General features: G+C 40.6%; 2 protein-coding genes across 2 annotated transcripts; both read right to left on the bottom strand.

Annotated features, from left to right (window-relative positions):
- Positions 1 to 64: 64 nt before the first annotated feature.
- On the bottom strand, positions 65 to 2,283 carry LOC137272363 (uncharacterized). Its single transcript, XM_067804734.1, has 5 exons — positions 2,222 to 2,283; positions 1,647 to 1,795; positions 1,001 to 1,147; positions 783 to 820; positions 65 to 175 (listed from the first exon to the last, which is right to left on the bottom strand). The coding sequence occupies exons 1-5, from the start codon at positions 2,281 to 2,283 to the stop codon at positions 65 to 67; spliced, it is 507 nt and encodes a 168-aa protein (XP_067660835.1).
- An 8,828-nt stretch (positions 2,284 to 11,111) lies between these two features.
- LOC137272362 (uncharacterized) lies at positions 11,112 to 15,121 on the bottom strand. Its single transcript, XM_067804733.1, has 5 exons — positions 15,021 to 15,121; positions 13,281 to 13,411; positions 12,253 to 12,399; positions 11,831 to 11,868; positions 11,112 to 11,295 (listed from the first exon to the last, which is right to left on the bottom strand). The coding sequence occupies exons 1-5, from the start codon at positions 15,119 to 15,121 to the stop codon at positions 11,185 to 11,187; spliced, it is 528 nt and encodes a 175-aa protein (XP_067660834.1). The 3' UTR covers positions 11,112 to 11,184.
- Positions 15,122 to 19,502: the final 4,381 nt, after the last annotated feature.

Raw genomic sequence — 19,502 nt, 5'->3', positions numbered from 1 at the left:
AAACACTTCTCATTTCAAACAGTTTTAATGCCGTTTCTGCATCACAGGTGAATGTAGATTCTGCTTATGAACACTTGATGTCCTCTGGCTTCAGCTTGTCCACCTCGTCACACTGGAGTTTGTCAAGGGGGCTCGCCCTGTTCTTTGGGTCACCACAGTAGGCGTTCTTGAAACGCTGTGGACAGGAGAGAGAATGACATAGGGTTGGGGCGTCATTTTGGGTAGCATATCGTGTGATATCACTTCGGTCAGTATCTTTATTGGAGGAATTATGAACAACCATTGACAATTTGTATGATTTCATCCTTGTTTGATGAATACTGGAATAACTCAAATGTAATTAAATCTAGACGTTACACGGGGTTTCGATGCTTAATTAGGAATTCGATCCAACGCCATAAGGGATAATGCAGAGTTAGTGAATCTTATTTTACGCCGCTTTAAGAATATTCCTGTCAGGTTAGAACACGGTACATGGCTTCCAACATATGACGTGAACTGCAGGGAAGGTGAACCATTTTACGTTTAGCCTATGGACACATGATAATGTTTTCGATATGGACGTTAGTGTTAACCAAATTTTTGGCATTGTCACATATAGCGAAAATGTAACTCTAATATTAGAGAATGGTGTTGACAAGAAGTTTGAGCATAACTCAAAGACTAGATTTAATGATTTTCATAATAGCTATTCCTGGATTTGTAAATCAGTTTGCTCGAGATGAATTCAGGATATCCACCTGACATTCGTTCTATCAAGACTTGTGTGCTTGTTTACTTACCGTGTATTGCATCATTAAGAAGTAGGCATCGCTAATATCTGAAGAGAAATTAAAATGTAAGAGAATGTTGCTGAACGTTTCGAACTTAGTTTTAATTCAATTCAGACATTTCTCTACAGATATGTCATCGTGATAAGCATTTTATGACCAGTTATCGCCTTTGCCTCTGGAAAATGAACCTCTTGTGGAAGGGCACACATTTTCAAAATTCATCTTACTGACTGGACCCAAGTCGGCTGCCGTCGCAAGGCCATCTCCGTTGAAGTCAAAGAATTGGTACATGTATCTGGCGTAACGTTCGGAGAAGCCATACCGACACGTCCATCTCGTCACTACTTCCCACTTGTTTGTGATACACAGGTCTCCTGTAGGTTAAAATACAAAAACACAATGTTTACAAGAAAAGTGTGTTAAAGCATGTTGCCTCTTCTGGTTCTGCCACTTAATGAAGTCTTCTGGTTCTCTTTATCAGCACCACGAACGTCTAAGCCATTATCATTAGCATCCAAGAGTTGCTATTCCGGTGATTACCAAGTATAAAATGCACAAAAATATGTTATAATACATATATCAAATGTCCATATTATATCTGTTCTTAAGATGTTAACATGTGGGAAGATGCAATCTGTAAAGCGTATGATCTTTCTGAAATGAATTGAAATGCAAAATGGATTTCAACAAAATCACTTCTGTAAACATTGGTAAAATAAAGTCTTGTCAAAATCCCCTCTTTGTTTAGAACTGAAAGAAATTGTAACTTGAAATTTATTACACTACGTCTTATTTGAAGTGCCGTTTTTATTCATATCAGTCTCTTTACACCCACCTTATTCCTTCCTCGGATAGGTCGGTAGCTGAACTTACCGTCGTAGTTGTAAAGCATGGTGTCTGTGGCGATGTCACTACCGTCCACTATGCCGTTACCGTTGATGTCATTGTCCAACATAGCAGCACAGAATTTCCCCACTAGCATATCAGGAGGGTTGCAGTGGTTGACCAGATTGAAAAGGGACCTTCAAGAAGAGATAGATAGGGAATGAATGAGAAAGTCAAAATAAGTTTCTGGGGTTCTAATTTTGGGATGTTTTGTATGAATTAAAGTTGTAGTGGTTTGTTGTGTTTCTTTTCTTGCTTAACGCCTCACTCATAAAAATCCAGCTATATTGCAACTGTCTGATTGATCAATAGCATGAGCACCGATCTATGCAGCTTGGATACGATGACATATGTCTACCATGTCAGGGTGCCTGACCACCCGATGTTGATGGCCAATTCCAAACCAGATCGTTACGGGTGAGTAGTAGCAGTAGTAGCAGTAGTAGTAGCAGTAGTAGTAGCAGTAGTAGCAGCAGTAGTAGTAGTAGTAGCAGCAGTAGTAGCAGCAGTAGTAGCAATAACAGTAGTAATGTTACGGTTTTAGTGAAAGTTTTTTTATATACCTGGAGAAACCATAGGTCCCACTGACGACGAGGATAAACACGATAAGTCGGAGGACAAGCATTCTGCAAAAGAATCAGACTCAGGTGAGGAAGGTTGTATTGGCCGTTAGTAGTTCAACATTTCTTGGGTGTAACAGCGCATGCGCTAAACGACAGAGTAGTGGTTGATGACACGAACTTAGGACAGATCAGTTCATACTACATTTGTCAGGAAGCATACTCGGCAGTCAGTGAGAATGACAACTTTATGTGCACTATGACTCAAAAACAGAGTCATTAATCAGCACTGATGAGTAAAAACAAATAAAATGTTGTAGGAAAATTCGGAAGCATACAAACCTATCTCAGTGCACTGGATAAACTACTCGATATGTGACCAGATCTGTCGTTCACCCTGTTATAGCTCCCCCATGGGGAGGCTGACGCAAGGAGTTTGTGAGGGTACCAAGGAGGGGTATCCATGCTTTGTAAACTGAATATCATATATAATCGTCTTCGTTTGTGGATACTGCAAGTGAATGGTATTAGTAACACTGTTTTCAATCTTTTGTAATGTTTTGTGTGATTAGAAATGAAACTCAAAATAATTTATCATGTAGGGTGCGTGCAAGTGCACTTGTGTGTGACGTTACCCTGAGGGCTGTAGTCGTTGCTCACAATATCAATCCCTCTGTGTTCTTTCGAAACACGTGGAATATTGCTGAGGGCGACATTCAACCACAATTGAAGGTAAAACATGCAAAGGCTGTTGTCCAGTAAATAGTTGTGGAATGGGTGAATGGCAGATGTAGTTACCCCATCTCAACATGTCGTTTATTACATCTTAATTTCGTTGCCCATAAAAATAGTTTACATGGGTAAATTCCTGGTATATTAATGTGTGCATGAGGCCTTAAGCATATACATAGTCGAAGGAAACGGGATTGAATGTATTGCCGCTGCCCTGGCAAAAACTGTCACTAGCAAAAACATATCTGAAAGAAGCAACGATAAATGTATTGTTTCACTGTTTCAATAGATGCATTGATGCTTCAATAGTGTATTGCCCCTGAATACTTACAAGCTACTACAACAGGGTTCTAATCCAAGGTTTGTATCGATTATAATCTTAGGTGTGTTATCCTCACACGTGCCCTGCAAGGCAGGACCAGATCTGATTCAGGCTCTTTTTAAACATCAAGCTGACACACCATTAAATTAACTAGATTAACTCACACTGAATAGAACATTTTAAATTCGCGTGGAATTTGCTAATGACTTCGCTTCTTTATGTAATCTCACGCCACCTCCAGTATATAGAAATGTTGCTAAACAGGACGCTGGAACCACAAAAGATCACCACTTCAGACGGTACACTTAAAGGAGAATATCGACGTAAAGCTGATATATGGAAAAGGGCATCCTAAAGATCACTTTCCGTATCAAAATGTCTCAAAAAGTTTGTAAAATCGCAATAAAAACATGAAAACGACCACGGATTTCCGCTTATTACGGAAACGCCCGACAGTTAATGAGCAGAGGTGGTTTCACGTGACATGACGTCAAATGTGACTATAGCCGGTGGCATCCTCTTTGGTTGTATACCAAATACCAGCTGATTTTACATCGTGCAGCAGAAACTTCCAATTTATGTAATCGGTAGTTTAATCTTGTGACCCAAAGTACAATTGATTGTGACGACATAGCCATAACACGTGACAGGAAGAACATATGTACATCTTCGTGAAAAGGAAAACACATGTTTCATGAAAATGGCGACAGAAGTTATGGTCAAAATCCTTTAACTAAGGACAAGACGTTATTCTCCTTGTTTACCAGATTTTGAACTGATTAAGACCAAGAAAGTCTATATGAAACAATAAAACCAAATAATTATAATATGTAGAAACGGCTACCTTTTGATCTCCAAGGTAACAGGATTCCTTACCGCCTTAATTTACCACCATTATATAAAGAGTAACACCTCGATTTTCTCAAAATTTACAGACAACCCCCATTCTTTACAAAACAGAAATAATACAGTGATCTTCATCGGCAGACTAATGGCAGAATCTGCTAACAAACATAAATCGTCTCCATACAGTAGCAAATACCACACTACAAACCCTTTCTCAATAAAGTAATTATTACCGTGTACATAAACTCTGGATAAGTAAATACCCCACAAGTAATTATTGCCGTGTACAACTGATAAACAAACAATGCAAATGCACTAGCACTTAAAATGCAGCCCTGCCAAACCCCACTCTAAAAATCAAACTATTCCAACACATTTAAATTATTTAACCTAACACTAGACATTGTTTATATAATATGTTTATATGTTTGTATATATACAATACACATCTCTGTTGATGTTGAACTTGGAACCATGGATACTATTTGACACCAGGACAAGCCAAAGAAGATCTCTGTTTACTGAATCAACAAACAAACAATAGAATCTACCTTCTGTTTTTGACAAATATTTCTGTATAACACTTTTGAGTGTATATGTGTTCGACCGTAGCCCTTACGGAATCCTTCTTGACACTCATGGTGTAGATCTAACACGTCAACAACCTTTCAAACGCCTGTCCTAAATGGAAGTAACACCTTTGCCACAAATATCCATGAGAGAGAGTTTTATTTTCGTTGAGGTGGAGTACCATATGGACCAGGACTTATATTAGGCTGTGCACAAGAGCAAAATCGACCTCTTCATATTATTTATATCATCATAATTACAGATTTCACTCGCTCATACTGATTTACAATGAAATCCTTTCTAAAGGTTAAAAAATCTCTATCAGTATGTGTATCTTGAAGATTTAAAACATCCTTGAAATATTTAACACACGAAAAACAGTCACTAAATACTACAGATGAAATGAAGCGCTTCTAAAATATCTTATATGAGACAAAACATTTTACCCTTTTACCCCACGAAAAATCTGATAATATTGAGTTGGTTATATATGTTGTATAGTCCTTCGTCTTCTGAAAGTCCTCTGAATTTGTTTCGTTTTTATGAAACCTTTGAAAGTAAGAAAAGTCCCAATACAGGCGACATCTATCCAAAAGATCATATTTATCATATTTTAAATGTTCGCAGTTTTATCAAGCCTTGGATGTTTATGATTCTGACTTTTGGATTATGTCAGTCAGCAGTTTGGCACCCAGAGACAGATTATCCATAGTAATCAGATGAAACACATCAAAAGGCAATTAGTGTAAGTTTACTTCTAAGGTAGAATCAAGCTTTTCTGCATGGGAAGGTCTCCACTTACTCCTCTACCGCAATTGTATTATAACACTCCGTCCTCTGTAAGAAGCATTTCAGCTGAGACACAATAGGCAAATGATCTGATGCTACTGATGTACACATACTAACCACCAACTGAATTGAATACATTAGCAGAACACAATCCATAGTCAGCTAGATTATGTCCTTTGCAGTACATTCATATGCTCTATGTGGATCACTCTTTGATCTACCATTGAGAATGTGTATTCCATATCTGAAACATAGACCAATAAGCTCCTTGCTATAAATATTTATCTCGAAGTCCCTTGAAAAGCGTGGAGTATCGAATGTATCAATGATGTCACTAGCACCGTCTACCTCTCGAATAAGGTCTGCTTTACCAGGAATGATATAATCTGCTAGGCAACCTGTCCTGTCATTAAGGTCCCCACAAATGATGATATGTGTGTCCTTATAGTGGCATTTCAGATCTTGTATAGTGCTTTCCAGGTATTCAACACCCTCCTTATCTCTAGTATCAGTCACAACAGAGGAGGCCTCGGGATGATTATAAACAAATCATAACATGACAGAAAATGTTGCATCCAAAATATGAAAAATGCAGTCTTTGTATGTAGTTATAACCTTTTCACATCTTCATACAAATAATTCATAATCACAACGAGGACTCCACCCTCTATTATTGTAAACTTTCAAGTTGCAATGACTACTGAAAGTTCCAGCTGGAAAACTGTTCTTAAGAACTCCCTGTTTGCTCAAAATCTCTAGAAATCCAATATCAAATTGTAAACAGTATGTACCAAGGTCAAGCTTGGACAGTTTAGACTGTATGATCCATGTGAAAAGGGAGGTAACTTCAGCATGATATATTACTACCTGACGCCTGTAATTTGTATTGCTTGGTGAATGTTTTCTGCCTCTGTACTGGAAAGCATAATAACAGGACTACGTAAATACACAACTGTACCCACACAGCATTCTACCTATTGGATTATTAATTGCCGTCTACATATGTCAGCTTGTCCTAATTAAAGCAGACACTGCACTCGGTGCATTAGTATTGCTATCTTGTTTGAACTGTAGTCACTCAACAATATTCCAGCTAAATGACGGCGGTCTGTTACTATCCGAGGCTGGACTAGACAATTCAGGGATAAACCGCATGAGCACCGATCTACACAATTGGGTACCGATGGCATGTGTCAACCAAGTCAGCAAGCCTGACCACCCGATCCCGTCAATCGCTTCTAACGAAAAGCATGGGTTACCGAAGGCCAGTATTCTAACCCGGACCTTCTGCTGTTCGAACCTGTAACTTCAGCATGGTGAGCCAGGCTCCTGTTCTGGGTCAGTGGGGAGTGTTCATCGCGAGGACTGCTACCACTCCTGGAGAACACATTTTAATATTTCTCGTTGTTCCAGTTCACAACCTCTCCGTCATCAACGATTCATCAAATCTATGTCTTAATCTTCGATTCTTTTCTCTTTCAGAATCCATGATAGTTTTCATCATTATCTTTTTTTTGCATGAGTCGAACTCTAAAGGAAACCTCCTCTGAGATGTAAATAGCTGTATCCATGAGTTATCGTGCATTTTGCAGACTCTCATGGTAATCCGGCAACTTAACGATAATGATTTACCACGACTGACTTTGTGCGATCTCTCAGTAGTGATAGTGAAGTCGCCAATGTCCATCACCTCACGCAGTACCTTCCGCACTGAATCTTCACAGTCACTACAGTTTTCATTAGAATAAGACTTCGGGATACCACGGATAAGGAGATTGTTTCTCCTACCTTAGTTTACCTGGTAGTCTAACCTCTCTGAGAGATGTGGAACGTTGGTCAGATGTAACATAATCTTATATTTGAGAAACGTTAGTTCAAAGTACAGTTTTCTTCGAGTTTACACATTCTGTTGATAAATCCTTGACTGACTCCTTCATTCTAAATATAGAATCTGAGAATTCATCAACTAGTTCAGAGAGATCCATCTGGACATGATCGACTTTGGTCATTATCTTGTGTAGTTCCTCCATGAGTCTCTCGAACTCAGACTTGATATCGGTGTCACTGTTGGTTGCTTCTGCTAGTTTAAGTTGTTTCTGATGCTCGTCAGGGCATGGATTTGACCCAACACCAGCACAAAACAGTGGATTAGTGATCAAAGTCATCGACACAGTGTACACAAAGCCTCCGTTGTTGTTGGTATCTGTTGATATTGTACGAATGCTTCTTCCGATCAATACGAACGGGACAAGTGACGAACACATTTCCTGCTCACGTGTCAAATTATGTATTTAGGAGATAAACATCATGTGTTGGCCAATTTCCGGGTCTTACTGAGTATTTGAAGCACGGGAATGCATTTGGAGCCGACGGCATGATGTTTATCGACATTGTAAACACAAACGTAAACCAAAGGGTTTGGCAGTGAATAAGAAATCAGAATTCTAACACGTTAACAAAATCTTACGGTTTTATTGAGGTTGTCGCATATAATGGCGGGGAAAGCTGCTTCGTTTGAGAATTAAAACATTCTCAATAATTTCAGTATTTTCTGGGAATACTTTATATTATATATCTTTTCAAATCATTTACATCGTTAATATGTCAGTTTTAGTTGGTTCGGCACGCTCTGTTCTGTACACTCGAAGATCATCTGTATCAGTGTTATGAGTAGGCATAAAACAAGAATTATGGGATTTTGCAGAACAGAAAATCCAACTCTGTGAAGAAACCTGAACAAATATAAAGGACCACGAGTTCTTTGTCTCTTTTCTCAGGTGTTTTCCCATGTATGTCCTGGCAAGACAAGGGGCAAAGGTCACCTGACTGCATAGACGATAATGCTTTGTTAATAAAGTGGCACATGTTGTTTTGAAGAGTCGAATATTTAATCGTGTGAACCCACTATCGTCTTGTTTGGTCAGTTATCATGAAGCGATGGGTCGACTATCACGCTAATGAATCGAATAACTAAACCGGGTGAAACGAATATGACCTGCATGGTCTTATATAGACTTGGATGAATGGAAACTCATGATCCATTCAACAGTTACATTCATTCCCCTGATTTGAAATGACGAATGCTTCAATGCTCAAAAACTGCAGCTTTCTAGTTTGCCAGCGTCTTTAGGTCATGACCTTATAAGCACAAACTCTCTCTTCTTGATCTTCTCCCCTTTTCTACCTTTTGTTCTTCTCCGCCTTCTACTTCTCATCTATTCCATCTCCTTCTACCCCCCCACCCCTTCTTCTCCACAGCCCTCGCCTTCTATAGAACAAGTAACCCCGGCTATTGTCAGAGTAAGGGGCACTCCCATTTGTCTCTGGACAGTTAAAGGCTGGCAAACATGTTTTAAATTAAGTAAATGCCTAGTCTCACTGAAAAAGTCGTTTGGATTGGACAAAACAATGTAGACTGAAAAAGAATAGCCTATTAGCCTAGAATTACCTATCAACACACAGCTCACATTTGTGTATTGTGACCAACTCTCTGCACTCTACTCTATCTACATTTTTGCAAGTGCTGTAATAAACGGGTGCAATCTACTGAGTACTATGGAAACACATTTTTAAGCTGATAATAAGATAGTTGGTGTTCAAGGACAAGCCTAGGTACTAGCAGTAAGGAAATACCAGGTTAAAGGCTGGTCACGTTCCAAGGTTGAGATGACAAGGCTATTCTGAAACGATCCCTTACATAGCATTTCTAAGAATAGTACTCACGTTTACTGAGACTGTGCTTGCCATTGTTGGGACCAGTGGTGTGATGATCAGTTTAATTGTTTATTCTCAGTCTCAATGAAAATATCAATATTATTACCGAAAAAGCCAAACATATTTTTCTAGATGCTTTGATTACTAAGTAAAATGTATCAGTACAGAAAAAGATTGTGCGGTTCGAATTCTTCTTCAAAATGAAGCTGACTTTCCATGTACAAAACCACTACTGTTAACTAACTCATTTGAGATGACGTTATTCCACATACTTTCTGTTGCTGTCATTGCATTTTCAATGACATTTGATAGGTGCTTTCACTGAACTACATACTGTTGAAACAACATTTATTAATATTCTGTTTATATACTGAGGGAAAAACAAAGGATCACATGAAAGCACAAATGTTCCCATATTTCCTTCCATTTTTTCTTCGTCTTTCTATGCGATACCAAGCTTGTGAAGAAACCTGAAAAAATAAAGGAACACTAGTACCTGTCTTTTCATGTGATCCCTTATATTTTTCTCTAAGTATATCTACAAACTACGTTGTGTCGCACGTTGATGTATCGAACCTGTATGGAAGAAACTGTGTCTTATTCTTCCGCTACTCATTTACTTTCTGATTTCTTGGACTTTGGATAAGTGGAACTATTTTCGCAGTCCCCTTTAACTTCGATGCAACTGTGTTTGAGTGTACATATGTGGGTTGTAAAGAAATGCTTGTCAAATATCTCACCAGGAAACCCATGCAAGAGGTGATAGTCCTCCTGAACGACCAGCTCTGATCAGGGTTTGTGGTAAGATTCCCCATTAACGTTATGCATAAGAAAACAACTCACTTCATTTATTCCATTTCAGAAACACTAAATCCAAACGTCATTCCAGGAACGCATCACATTAGGGTTGAGTCTTTTTTTAACAACAATCACAGGCCTGGTGTCTGGTAAAGATTAGTGTGGTTAAGTAACTTGAGACAATGAGACACGCCCTGGATGCATATAAAAACCAAGCGCTTGAAACAGGCTGCATTCACACATCCGCTGAAAGACCTTATCACCGACGTATGTCATGTTACGTGATCAGTAACTGTCCCGCTGGTTCTGAAGTCAGCTTTCTCTGTTCTTTGAAGATGAAGTTTTCGAGTTTTTCGAAAGTATGTATGCGTGCGTGCATGTATGTATGTGTGCGTACGTGCCGCTCGTGCGTGCGTGTTTGGTTTGTTTTTTATGTTGTTTTTACGTCTGGCAAAATTTTAAACTTAAATGCGAGTAACATAAAAATGATAACTCATGGCATAAATAGTCAGGGAAAGCTAATTGCTCTCTAATTGTTCTTTGAGTTATTCATAATGTCAGGACGAAAGGGTCATTCACAAACTCAACAAAGAACATAATGTTATTCTTTTAATTATAAAAGAAACAGCGACCCATCCTGATGTGCCGATATAACTGCTTGGTACCACAAAGATTGTATACCATACAGACAAATAGATTTGTTTTGGAAGTTGTTTACAGTCTTTGTGATTTCATTACATTGACGGTTAAATGCCTTGAGATTTAACCTCTATTTATTATGCCACGTTTGACCTGACATAATGAGTATTTGAAAATTTAGTTTTGCAAGCAAATCAGAACAAAGCTTTTCGCGACACTTTCATTTAAATTATGTGTGGATCGAGATGAACATTATGAATCTCTATGAACATTTTTGCCTCAATTCACCTTTCTTTGAATAATGATGATCAACCGTTACCAAACTATGGTTTTATCTCGGTTGAGGAATATTGTGTGCTCAACCGGAACCTTTAAGTCTTTCCGCCAGTCAGTCACCAACATTGAACAACACACAAGCAAGAAGAAGAGGAAGAGGAAGAGGAAGAAGAAGAACAACAATAACAAAACAGACAGCTACCCAAATCAGAGCAAATCACTTTTTTATTACCAACAGTTTTATTGCCGTTACTACATCACAGATGAATGTAGATTCTGCTTATGTACATTTGATATCTGCTGGCTTCAATTTGTCCACCTCGTCACACTGCATTTTGTCAACGGGGCTCTCCCTGTTCTTTGGGTCACCGCAGTAGGCGTTCTTGAAACGCTGTGGACAGACGAGTGAGTGAGTGAATTGATATCTATTCTTATTTCGGTAGCATATCGTGTGATATCACTTCGGTTATATTAATGTTTATTGTGTAATCAGATCTAAAAGTTACGACGTAACGACGTTGAATCAGAAGTTCGAACAGAACACAGAAGGGCTAATGCAGAGTAAAACAGTCGTGGTTTTCACCCCAATAAGAAAATTCATGTCAGAATAGAACGGTTTACACGAACAAAGGACGTCCAACAAATGAAGTTAATAGAAGTGGTGAGTGACCCCTTGAACTCTTGGCCCTATATGGACATGACGTGTACGCTCATGAAATATCTGACCGTATCACGTGTCATGAAAATTCAGCTCTAATACTGGAGAGGGTAGTTGACAACAATCATGAACATAACTCAGGTTTTAATGACGTCCAATATCAGGTCATATAACTATAAGTAGATGCCTTGTTTTGTTTGAGATGTACTCCGGATATCGACCTTCGTTATATCAAGATTTGTTTATTTACTAGTATGTATTTACTTACAGTGTATTGCGCCATTAGGAAGTCAGCATTGGTGAAATCTGAAAAGAGATACAAATATAAGTGATTGTTGGTATACGTTTTAATGCCAGATTCCATTCAACAATTTCCCTGCAGAAATGCTTCTGTGATAAAGATCCCATGACTGATGAATTATTCAAATTGTAAATCTCACGCTCCCCACTGCATCCACCAACATGTTCCCGAGGAAAGAAGGTAGACTGCCTGATAAATGCCAAGGTGAAACTAGACATTTATAGTCAGTCATCATCTCGTCTCGGGTAAAACAAACTATCAACATCTTCCCGAGGCAAGAAGGTTGAGTGACCGTTAAAGTAGAAATTAGTCATTTATAGTCAGCCATCATCTTGTCTTGAGATGTGAACCACAAACTGGAAGACACACATTTTGAAAATATATCTTACTCAATGTAATGAAGTCGCCTGCCGTCACACGGCCATTTTGGTTGACGTCGAACTGTTTGTACATATAAGCGCCATACTCTTTAGAGTAGCCGTACCGACACGTCCACCGAGCCACGACCTCCCACTCTTCTACGATACAAGGGTCATCTGTAGGGTAAATAGAAAAATGAAAAATGAAATGGTTTTCAAAAAAATTCATACCACAACTGTGTGGTTCTTCGGGTTGTCTTTATCACCATCATCACCACCACCACCGCTCATCATTATCATCATCATCAGCAGCAGCAGCAGCAGCATCTTCTTCATCTTAAGATTATCAAATATGAAGTAAAGAAATGTCATAGGAGATGTCCATGATGATTGTTGTCAGTTTCATTTAGGTACAGTCAAACGAATGGATGGGTTTAGAGTAATAGTAATAGTCCACACTGCCTGCTTATCGCGCTACGTACATTGCTATACAGCAGGCATAGGACATTATCTTACTTTCCGATACTTTATTTCAGCTCTCTGGTGATCATACATCCTTATTGGCTGTTAGGCGCAATGAAAAGAAGACTAACATTGCCAGGACATCCTAACGGGTACCCATCTTACGGCGTGGTGATCTAAGTATGTTGTGGACAAGTATTTTGTATCTAAGAGAGTGTGGGTCTAAATATCTTGTCAAAGGATACAACGCAGATGTGACCTAGTTGCCTCAATCGGGGATCGAACCCGGGCCTTCAGCGTGATAGGCAAACGTTGTACCATTGTACTACTGCCATCCAGTATACTATCATAGATTATTAAGAAAAGTCGGTACAAAATAAAGGCAAAACATCAACGTTGTTAGATATCGGCCTCAAATGACTTCACCATTGTTTCACATTTCCGCCATTTTCGGTACTTGATCACGTCATAAGTCATTTAATAACCGGTACATTCTCACTTTCGCAAGGGCTAAATTGTTTTATGGGGTGATTTTATTCAAAGGAATTCTCCTGCCCCATCCTTTTCCTTTCAGTCGGTGACTAAACGGAACTTACCGTCGAAGTTGTAATTCAGGAGATCTGCGCCTATGTCAGTGCCATCCACTCTGCCGTCACCGTTGACGTCGTTGTCTTCCATAGCAGCACAGAATTTCCCCACCAGCATCTCAGGGGGGTTGCAGGGGAGCCTTCAAAAGAGACATTGTGAAAGAATGGGACAGTCAAAACAGAATTCTGGGGATCTAATGTGAGTACACTCTTCCAAAAAAGAAACGGATATGTGTTCCCAGCAGTTCATTTCGATATATTTTGACAGCAATCCTCATTAAGACCATTCCTATTGAAACCCTTTAATTATGTCATGGGTGTTGTGTATTTCTCGCAAACATATTCCAAAGCAAACGTTTGCCATAAAAAATGAAATCGACAGCTGATCAGTGCATGCAGGAAACGTTTTCCACGTTTCCATGTGTTGGACAAGAGTAAAGCCGTCGACTATAAAAGGCAAACCAAATTCATTATTTCGTCACCACATTTACGACGTAAACGAAGATTTAAAAGGCTGAATGGCTACTTACTGGGCTATCGCCACTGGACGTTTGGAATCATCGGAGTCTTAGTCTGCCCTAGCAAGATACTTCAACATCAACAACAGCACCAAATCTCGATTATGACAGCGACATACCCGCTTCAGTTCGCCCAGAAATCGTCCCAAAAGTGGAAGGTCATGACTGACCACTCGTGCTCAGGGCGCATTCATCCGGGTGTTTCACCTACGTATTTCACCGATTTGCTAAAGGAACAGACACTTCCGGACAGGTGTCTGGTCTTCGAACAATTTCCGACCAAATCATCACAACGCGTCTGAGAGAAGTAGGAATTCCAGCCAAACCAAAAGCTGGGCCTCTCCTGACAACGACGTGTCTAATGGTGTAACAGAGTACAGGCATGTGCAGCACGTTTTGTTCAGAGATGAATCACGTTTCTGCGGGATGGGGGACAACGTATCTATGAACGTCAGCAAGAACGTTCTGCGCCGACCTGTGTTCCACAGTTGGACGGATTTGGTAGAGAAACACTTCCGGACAGGTGCCTGGTCTTCGAACAATTTCCGACCATATCATCACAACGCGTCTGAGAGAAGTAGGAATTCCAGCCAAACCAAAAGCTGGGCCTCTCCTGACAACGACGTGTCTAATGGTGTAACAGAGTACAGGCATGTGCAGCACGTTTGGTTCAGAGATGAATCACGTTTCTGCGGGATGGGGGACAACGTATCTATGAACGTCAGCAAGAACGTTCTGCGCCGACCTGTGTTCCACAGTTGGACGGATTTGGTAGAGAAAACGTCCTGATGTATGCAGCCATGTTCTACACGGGTAGATCAGAGCTAGTGGCAGTCTTACAGCAAATCGCAACATCGACCAAATCCTGCAACCTCTTCTCTTCCCTCTTCTTAACAACCAGAGGGAGCTATTTTTAAGAGAAAGAGGTATGTAGCAGGTGCAGATCTCAACAATGCAAACGTCTGTTTCCTTCCCAAAGGGTCTGACCTTAACCCGTTCTATTGGACGAACTTTATCAACATGTCCGTAAACGTCACTATCGTCCTCAGACACCTGACGAGCGGATGTTTTAATGTTTTAACATTAGGTCACCCCACCGCCCATAGTAGTAGTAGTAGTAGTAGTAGTAGTAGTAGTAGTAGTAGTAGTAGTAGTAGTAGTAGTAGTAGTAGTAGTAGTAGTAGTAGGAGGAGGAGGAGGAGGAGGAGTATAGTTACAATGTATGTAGAACATTTTACAAATCAGATTTACAGTCTGAGTTTCAATATACCTGGAAAAACCACAGGTCACACAGAGGAGGATGGCGAACACGACAAGTCGGATGGAATACATTCTGAAAAAGAAAATAGACTCAGGTGCCATGTGTATGCCATAAACGACAAAGTTGTGGTTGATGAAACAAACACCAGTCAATTTCAGTACACATTAGAGCTATCGGGAAACATAGTATGACAACTTTATAGGCACTTTGACTGAAAATGAAAAGTCGTTAAATCAGCACTGATGAATAAGGACCTAGTAAAGTCTTGTAGGAAAATTCGGATAAGAACGAACCTGTCTCAGTGCACTTGGTAGAGACTCTAAATGTGGCCAGATGTGTCTTCGACTATTCAGTTTGTGTTATAGCTCCGCCCCATGGAGAGGCTGACGCAAGGAGCTTTGGTAGGTGAGGGTACAGACGAGAGGTATATATGTTTTGTAAACTGAATTTTAGAATCGTCTTCGCTTGTAGATACTACAAGTGAATAGTGCGGTTAACAGTATTATCACTCTTTTATAATATTTTTGTATAATTTGAAATGTAACATTCAAAATTCAAGGTAACTGATTACGTAAGGCGATGTATGTGCGTGAGTGCATGCGTGTTATAGTACCCTGAATGCGACAATGGCTGCTCACAATATCAACCCCTGTGATGTGGATGAATTGCACATGTAGAACATTTACCCTTTGAGTTTACTTGTTCATCAGTAAATTCCTGTTCCTGTTCGTCGCGGTATACATCAGTGTGTATGAGGTTTTAAGCACATATATAGTCGGGGGAAGGGAGACTTGATTCCCTGTCCCAGGATTGGATTTCTTGCTCCTAACAAAAAATGTCAAAAGACGGCTTCCGCATCAGATGACTTCGTGAGCTGTAGCCATAACTACCTGCCTGTTCAGAATGACTTGAAGGTAGTGTCAATAAAAAAGAGTCAGGGAGTTAGTTTAATTTTAGAAAACGTTTAGCAATATTCCAGCAACAGAAGGGCCGAAGAAACAAGAATGATCTTCAGACATTGTACCCACGTGGAGAATCGAACCCGAGCGAATGCTTTAACCATTAATAATCGCCTTCCCCATCGCCCCAGAAAATGCACTGATAATATGCACTAGCACAAACACATATAGAGCATTAATAGATCCGTTGAAATGGTTTTGAAGACGTTTAAAGAATTTGGATACCAAGGTTCTGTTATGCATAGAAATAATAATTCGGTGTTACGTGATTTTCCTCAGTGCTGTTGTAATTGTAGCATATGTATTTATGTTTAAGGGGGTTGTTTGCTAAATCATCCCACAGTCGGGAGAGAATGTAAAATAAACAATTTATTCCAACGTTGTAAGAATGCGTGTGCCAAATGCTAACTGGCGTTTCAGTGACAGGTGGCCACGGTTTTATGCGATTCGGCGGTTTTCTGATGACGCCAGGACTCATTTGAAGAGCATTCGGGGCGTACTGGCTGCCTTTGTATTTTTAGTACATTCGAGCTGTATTCCAGTCTCAGTTGAAATATTTCGACTCATTCGAAGAATATTCCACCTGAGGTCCAGCAGCAATCGAAGTACATTCCGAGCATTCGAGGCGCATTCGAGACATCCTGACTGGATTTGAAGTAGCTTGTCTCTTCAGTTCTCCTTCGTACATGTTCAGAATACTTAGAATGCAGTTAGAATACACCTCAAATGTCTTTCGATATTTTTCCTTAAAGTCAGTACCGGGCGTCACCTCCGTCTTTGTATCGATGGCGGCGTTGAGTCGTCTGTAACATGAGTTAGCCGCTTGATGAAGGTCATAGGCACCTAGGCCCACACTCTGCGAAATGATAGATTGAGTCCAACCGCAGTTGCCGGCCTTGGTCGGAGGTAATTCAGTCTTCTCAATCCTGACTGAAGGCAGGCCATTGTATAGGTATGATGCCATGTTGTCTTAGGAAGTCCAGTGTTTCCCTGCTGGAGGATGTGATTTCCGTGACGTTCAAAATGTGGTGCAAAGTGGGCTCTTATGACTTGGTCAGGTTTCAAACCATTCCTCGTCCTGGACCGATCTTCTAGAACACCACGGGGCCAACTCTCTGGTTCAAACCCAATGCAACCCACACCATGATGCTTGGAGCACCTCACGAACCTCTTGCAAGAATACACTCAGGAGAAAACCATTCCCTGCGCCTTGTGTCATCAGCTGTCGGAACAAAATACTGAAAAAAGCACAGTTCTACGTATACATTGTTGAAAAAGCCAATTATGATGGTGAGTTGAACATTAACGAGCGGTGAGGATAGTACCACGATATGGCCTGTGACAGCAGAGGTTCCTTTCGCGCAAACGTCGACGCACTGTATCGGCACTATTGGGTCTCGTGTGCGTCCCAATGGTCTGGTGAGATGTTTCTGTGGCTCTAGTGAAGCGATCCTGAAGGTGGTTGTCCGGTGTGATGTTACAACAGGTAGTCTTGGGTGCTGTTAGTGGTTCCCCGTAGGAGTACGCATGTGACTGCTTGGTTGCCTGAAGAAGTACAAACGTGACTGATTGGTTGCCCGTAGAAATACAAATGTGACTGCTTAGTTGCCTGCGGAGGTGCACATGTGACTGTTTGGTTGCCTGTAGGAGTGCACATGAGACTGATTGGTTGCCTGTAGGTGTACATATGTGATCGCTTCATGTACACATCATTGTGGAATGTTCTCTATAGGAGTACAAATGTGTCTGAATGGTTCTCTGCAGGAAAACAGGGGTAACTGAATGGTTGACTGTAGGAAAGCACATGCAACTGAATAGTTATCTGTAGGAGCACGCATGTGTTTGAATGGATGTCTGCAGGAAAACACATTCAAGTGAATGGTTGTCCGTAGAATTGCACATGTGTCTGAATGGTTGTCTGCTGGGAGACACATGTAAGTGAATGTTTGACTGCAGGAAAGTACGTGTGTCTGAATGGTTGTCTGCAGCAAAACACATGTAACTGAAAGGTTGACTGTAGGAGTATGTATGTATCCGAATGGTTTTCAGCGGGAAAACACACGCAACTGAATGGCTGGTTGTGGAGTACACGTGTGTCAGAATGGTTGTATGTAAGAGAATACATGCAAGTGGACGGTTGTCTGTAGGAACACACATGTGTCCCAATGGTTGTTTGGTGGAAAACATACGCAGCTGAATGGTTGTCGGCAGTAGTACACGTGTCTCTGAATGGCTGTCTGCAGGAAAGCACATGTAGCTGAAAGGTTGACTATAGGAGTACACATGTCTCTCAATGGTTATCTGCAGAAAAAAAGCACACGCATTTGAATGCTTGATGGTAGGAGTACACATGTGTCCGATTGTTTCATTTGCAGGAAAACAAAAGCAACTGAACGGTTGTCTGCAGCAAACACATGGAACTGAATGGTTGTCTGCAGGAAAACACTCGCAACTGAATGGTTGTCTGTGGAGTACACATGTGTCAGAATGATTGTATGTAGGAGAACACACGCAAATGAACGCTTGTCTGTAGGAGTACGCATGTGTCTGAATGGTTGTTTGGAACAAAACACACGCAGCTGAATGGTTGACTGTAGGATTGGACATTTTTCTGAATGGTTGTCTGCTAGAAGACACATGTACCTGAATGGTTGCCTACAGTAAAGTACACGTGTCTGAATGGTTGTCTGCCGCAAAACACGTGTACCTGAATGGTTGACTGTAGGAAAACATATGCAACTGACTGGTTGACTCTAGGAGTGCACATGTGTCCGAATGGTTGTTTGCAGAGAAACACACGCAACTGAATAATTGTCTGTAGGAGTACACATGTGTCTGAATGGTTGTTTGCAGGAAAACATACGCAACTTAACGTTTGTCTGCAGGAAAACACATGCATCTGAATGGTTGTCTGTGGAGTACGCATGTGTCAGAATGGTGGTATGTAGGAGAACACATGCGACTTAACGGTTGTCTGTAGGAATACACATGTGTCCGAATGGTTGTTTGGAGGAAAACACTCGCAACTGAATGGTTGTATGTAGGAGAACCCATGTAACTGAATGGTTGTCTGTGGAGCACACATGTGTCAGAATGGTTGTATGTAGGAGAACCCATGTAACTGAATGGTTGTCTGTGGAGCACACATGTGTCAGAATGGTGGTATGTAGGAGAACACATGTAACTGAATGGTTGTCTGTGGAGCACACATGTGTCAGAATGGTTGTATGTAGGAGAACACATGTAACTGAATGGTTGTCTGTGGAGCACACATGTGTCAGAATGGTTGTATGTAGGAGAACACATGTAACTGAATGGTTGTCTGTGGAGTACACATGTGTCAGAATGGTGGTATGTAGGAGAACACATGTAACTGAATGGTTGTCTGTGGAGCACACATGTGTCAGAATGGTTGTATGTAGGAGAACACATGTAACTGAATGGTTGTCTGTGGAGCAAACGTGTGTCAGAATGGTTGTATGTAGGAGAACAC

Source organism: Haliotis asinina, chromosome 2, assembly GCF_037392515.1.
Source record: "Haliotis asinina isolate JCU_RB_2024 chromosome 2, JCU_Hal_asi_v2, whole genome shotgun sequence".
NCBI lineage: Eukaryota > Metazoa > Mollusca > Gastropoda > Lepetellida > Haliotidae > Haliotis > Haliotis asinina.
The sequence above is the reverse complement of the archived record's forward strand: the minus strand, read 5'-3'. Positions and strand labels throughout refer to the sequence as shown.

Excerpts from the sequence above, each read along its gene's own strand:
- LOC137272363 (XM_067804734.1), bottom strand. The coding sequence starts at position 2,283 with ATGCTTGTCCTCCGACTTATCGTGTTTATCCTCGTCGTCAGTGGGACC. Across the intron at positions 1,796-2,221 it reads GGGACCTATGGTTTCTCCAG|GTCCCTTTTCAATCTGGTCA; the intron begins GTATATAAAAAA and ends CTCTTCTTGAAG. Across the intron at positions 176-782 it reads TCTTAATGATGCAATACACG|CGTTTCAAGAACGCCTACTG; the intron begins GTAAGTAAACAA and ends TCCTGTCCACAG.
- LOC137272362 (XM_067804733.1), bottom strand. The coding sequence starts at position 15,121 with ATGTATTCCATCCGACTTGTCGTGTTCGCCATCCTCCTCTGTGTGACC. Across the intron at positions 13,412-15,020 it reads GTAAATCTGATTTGTAAAAT|GCTCCCCTGCAACCCCCCTG; the intron begins GTTCTACATACA and ends TCTCTTTTGAAG. Across the intron at positions 12,400-13,280 it reads CCTGAATTACAACTTCGACG|ATGACCCTTGTATCGTAGAA; the intron begins GTAAGTTCCGTT and ends TTTACCCTACAG.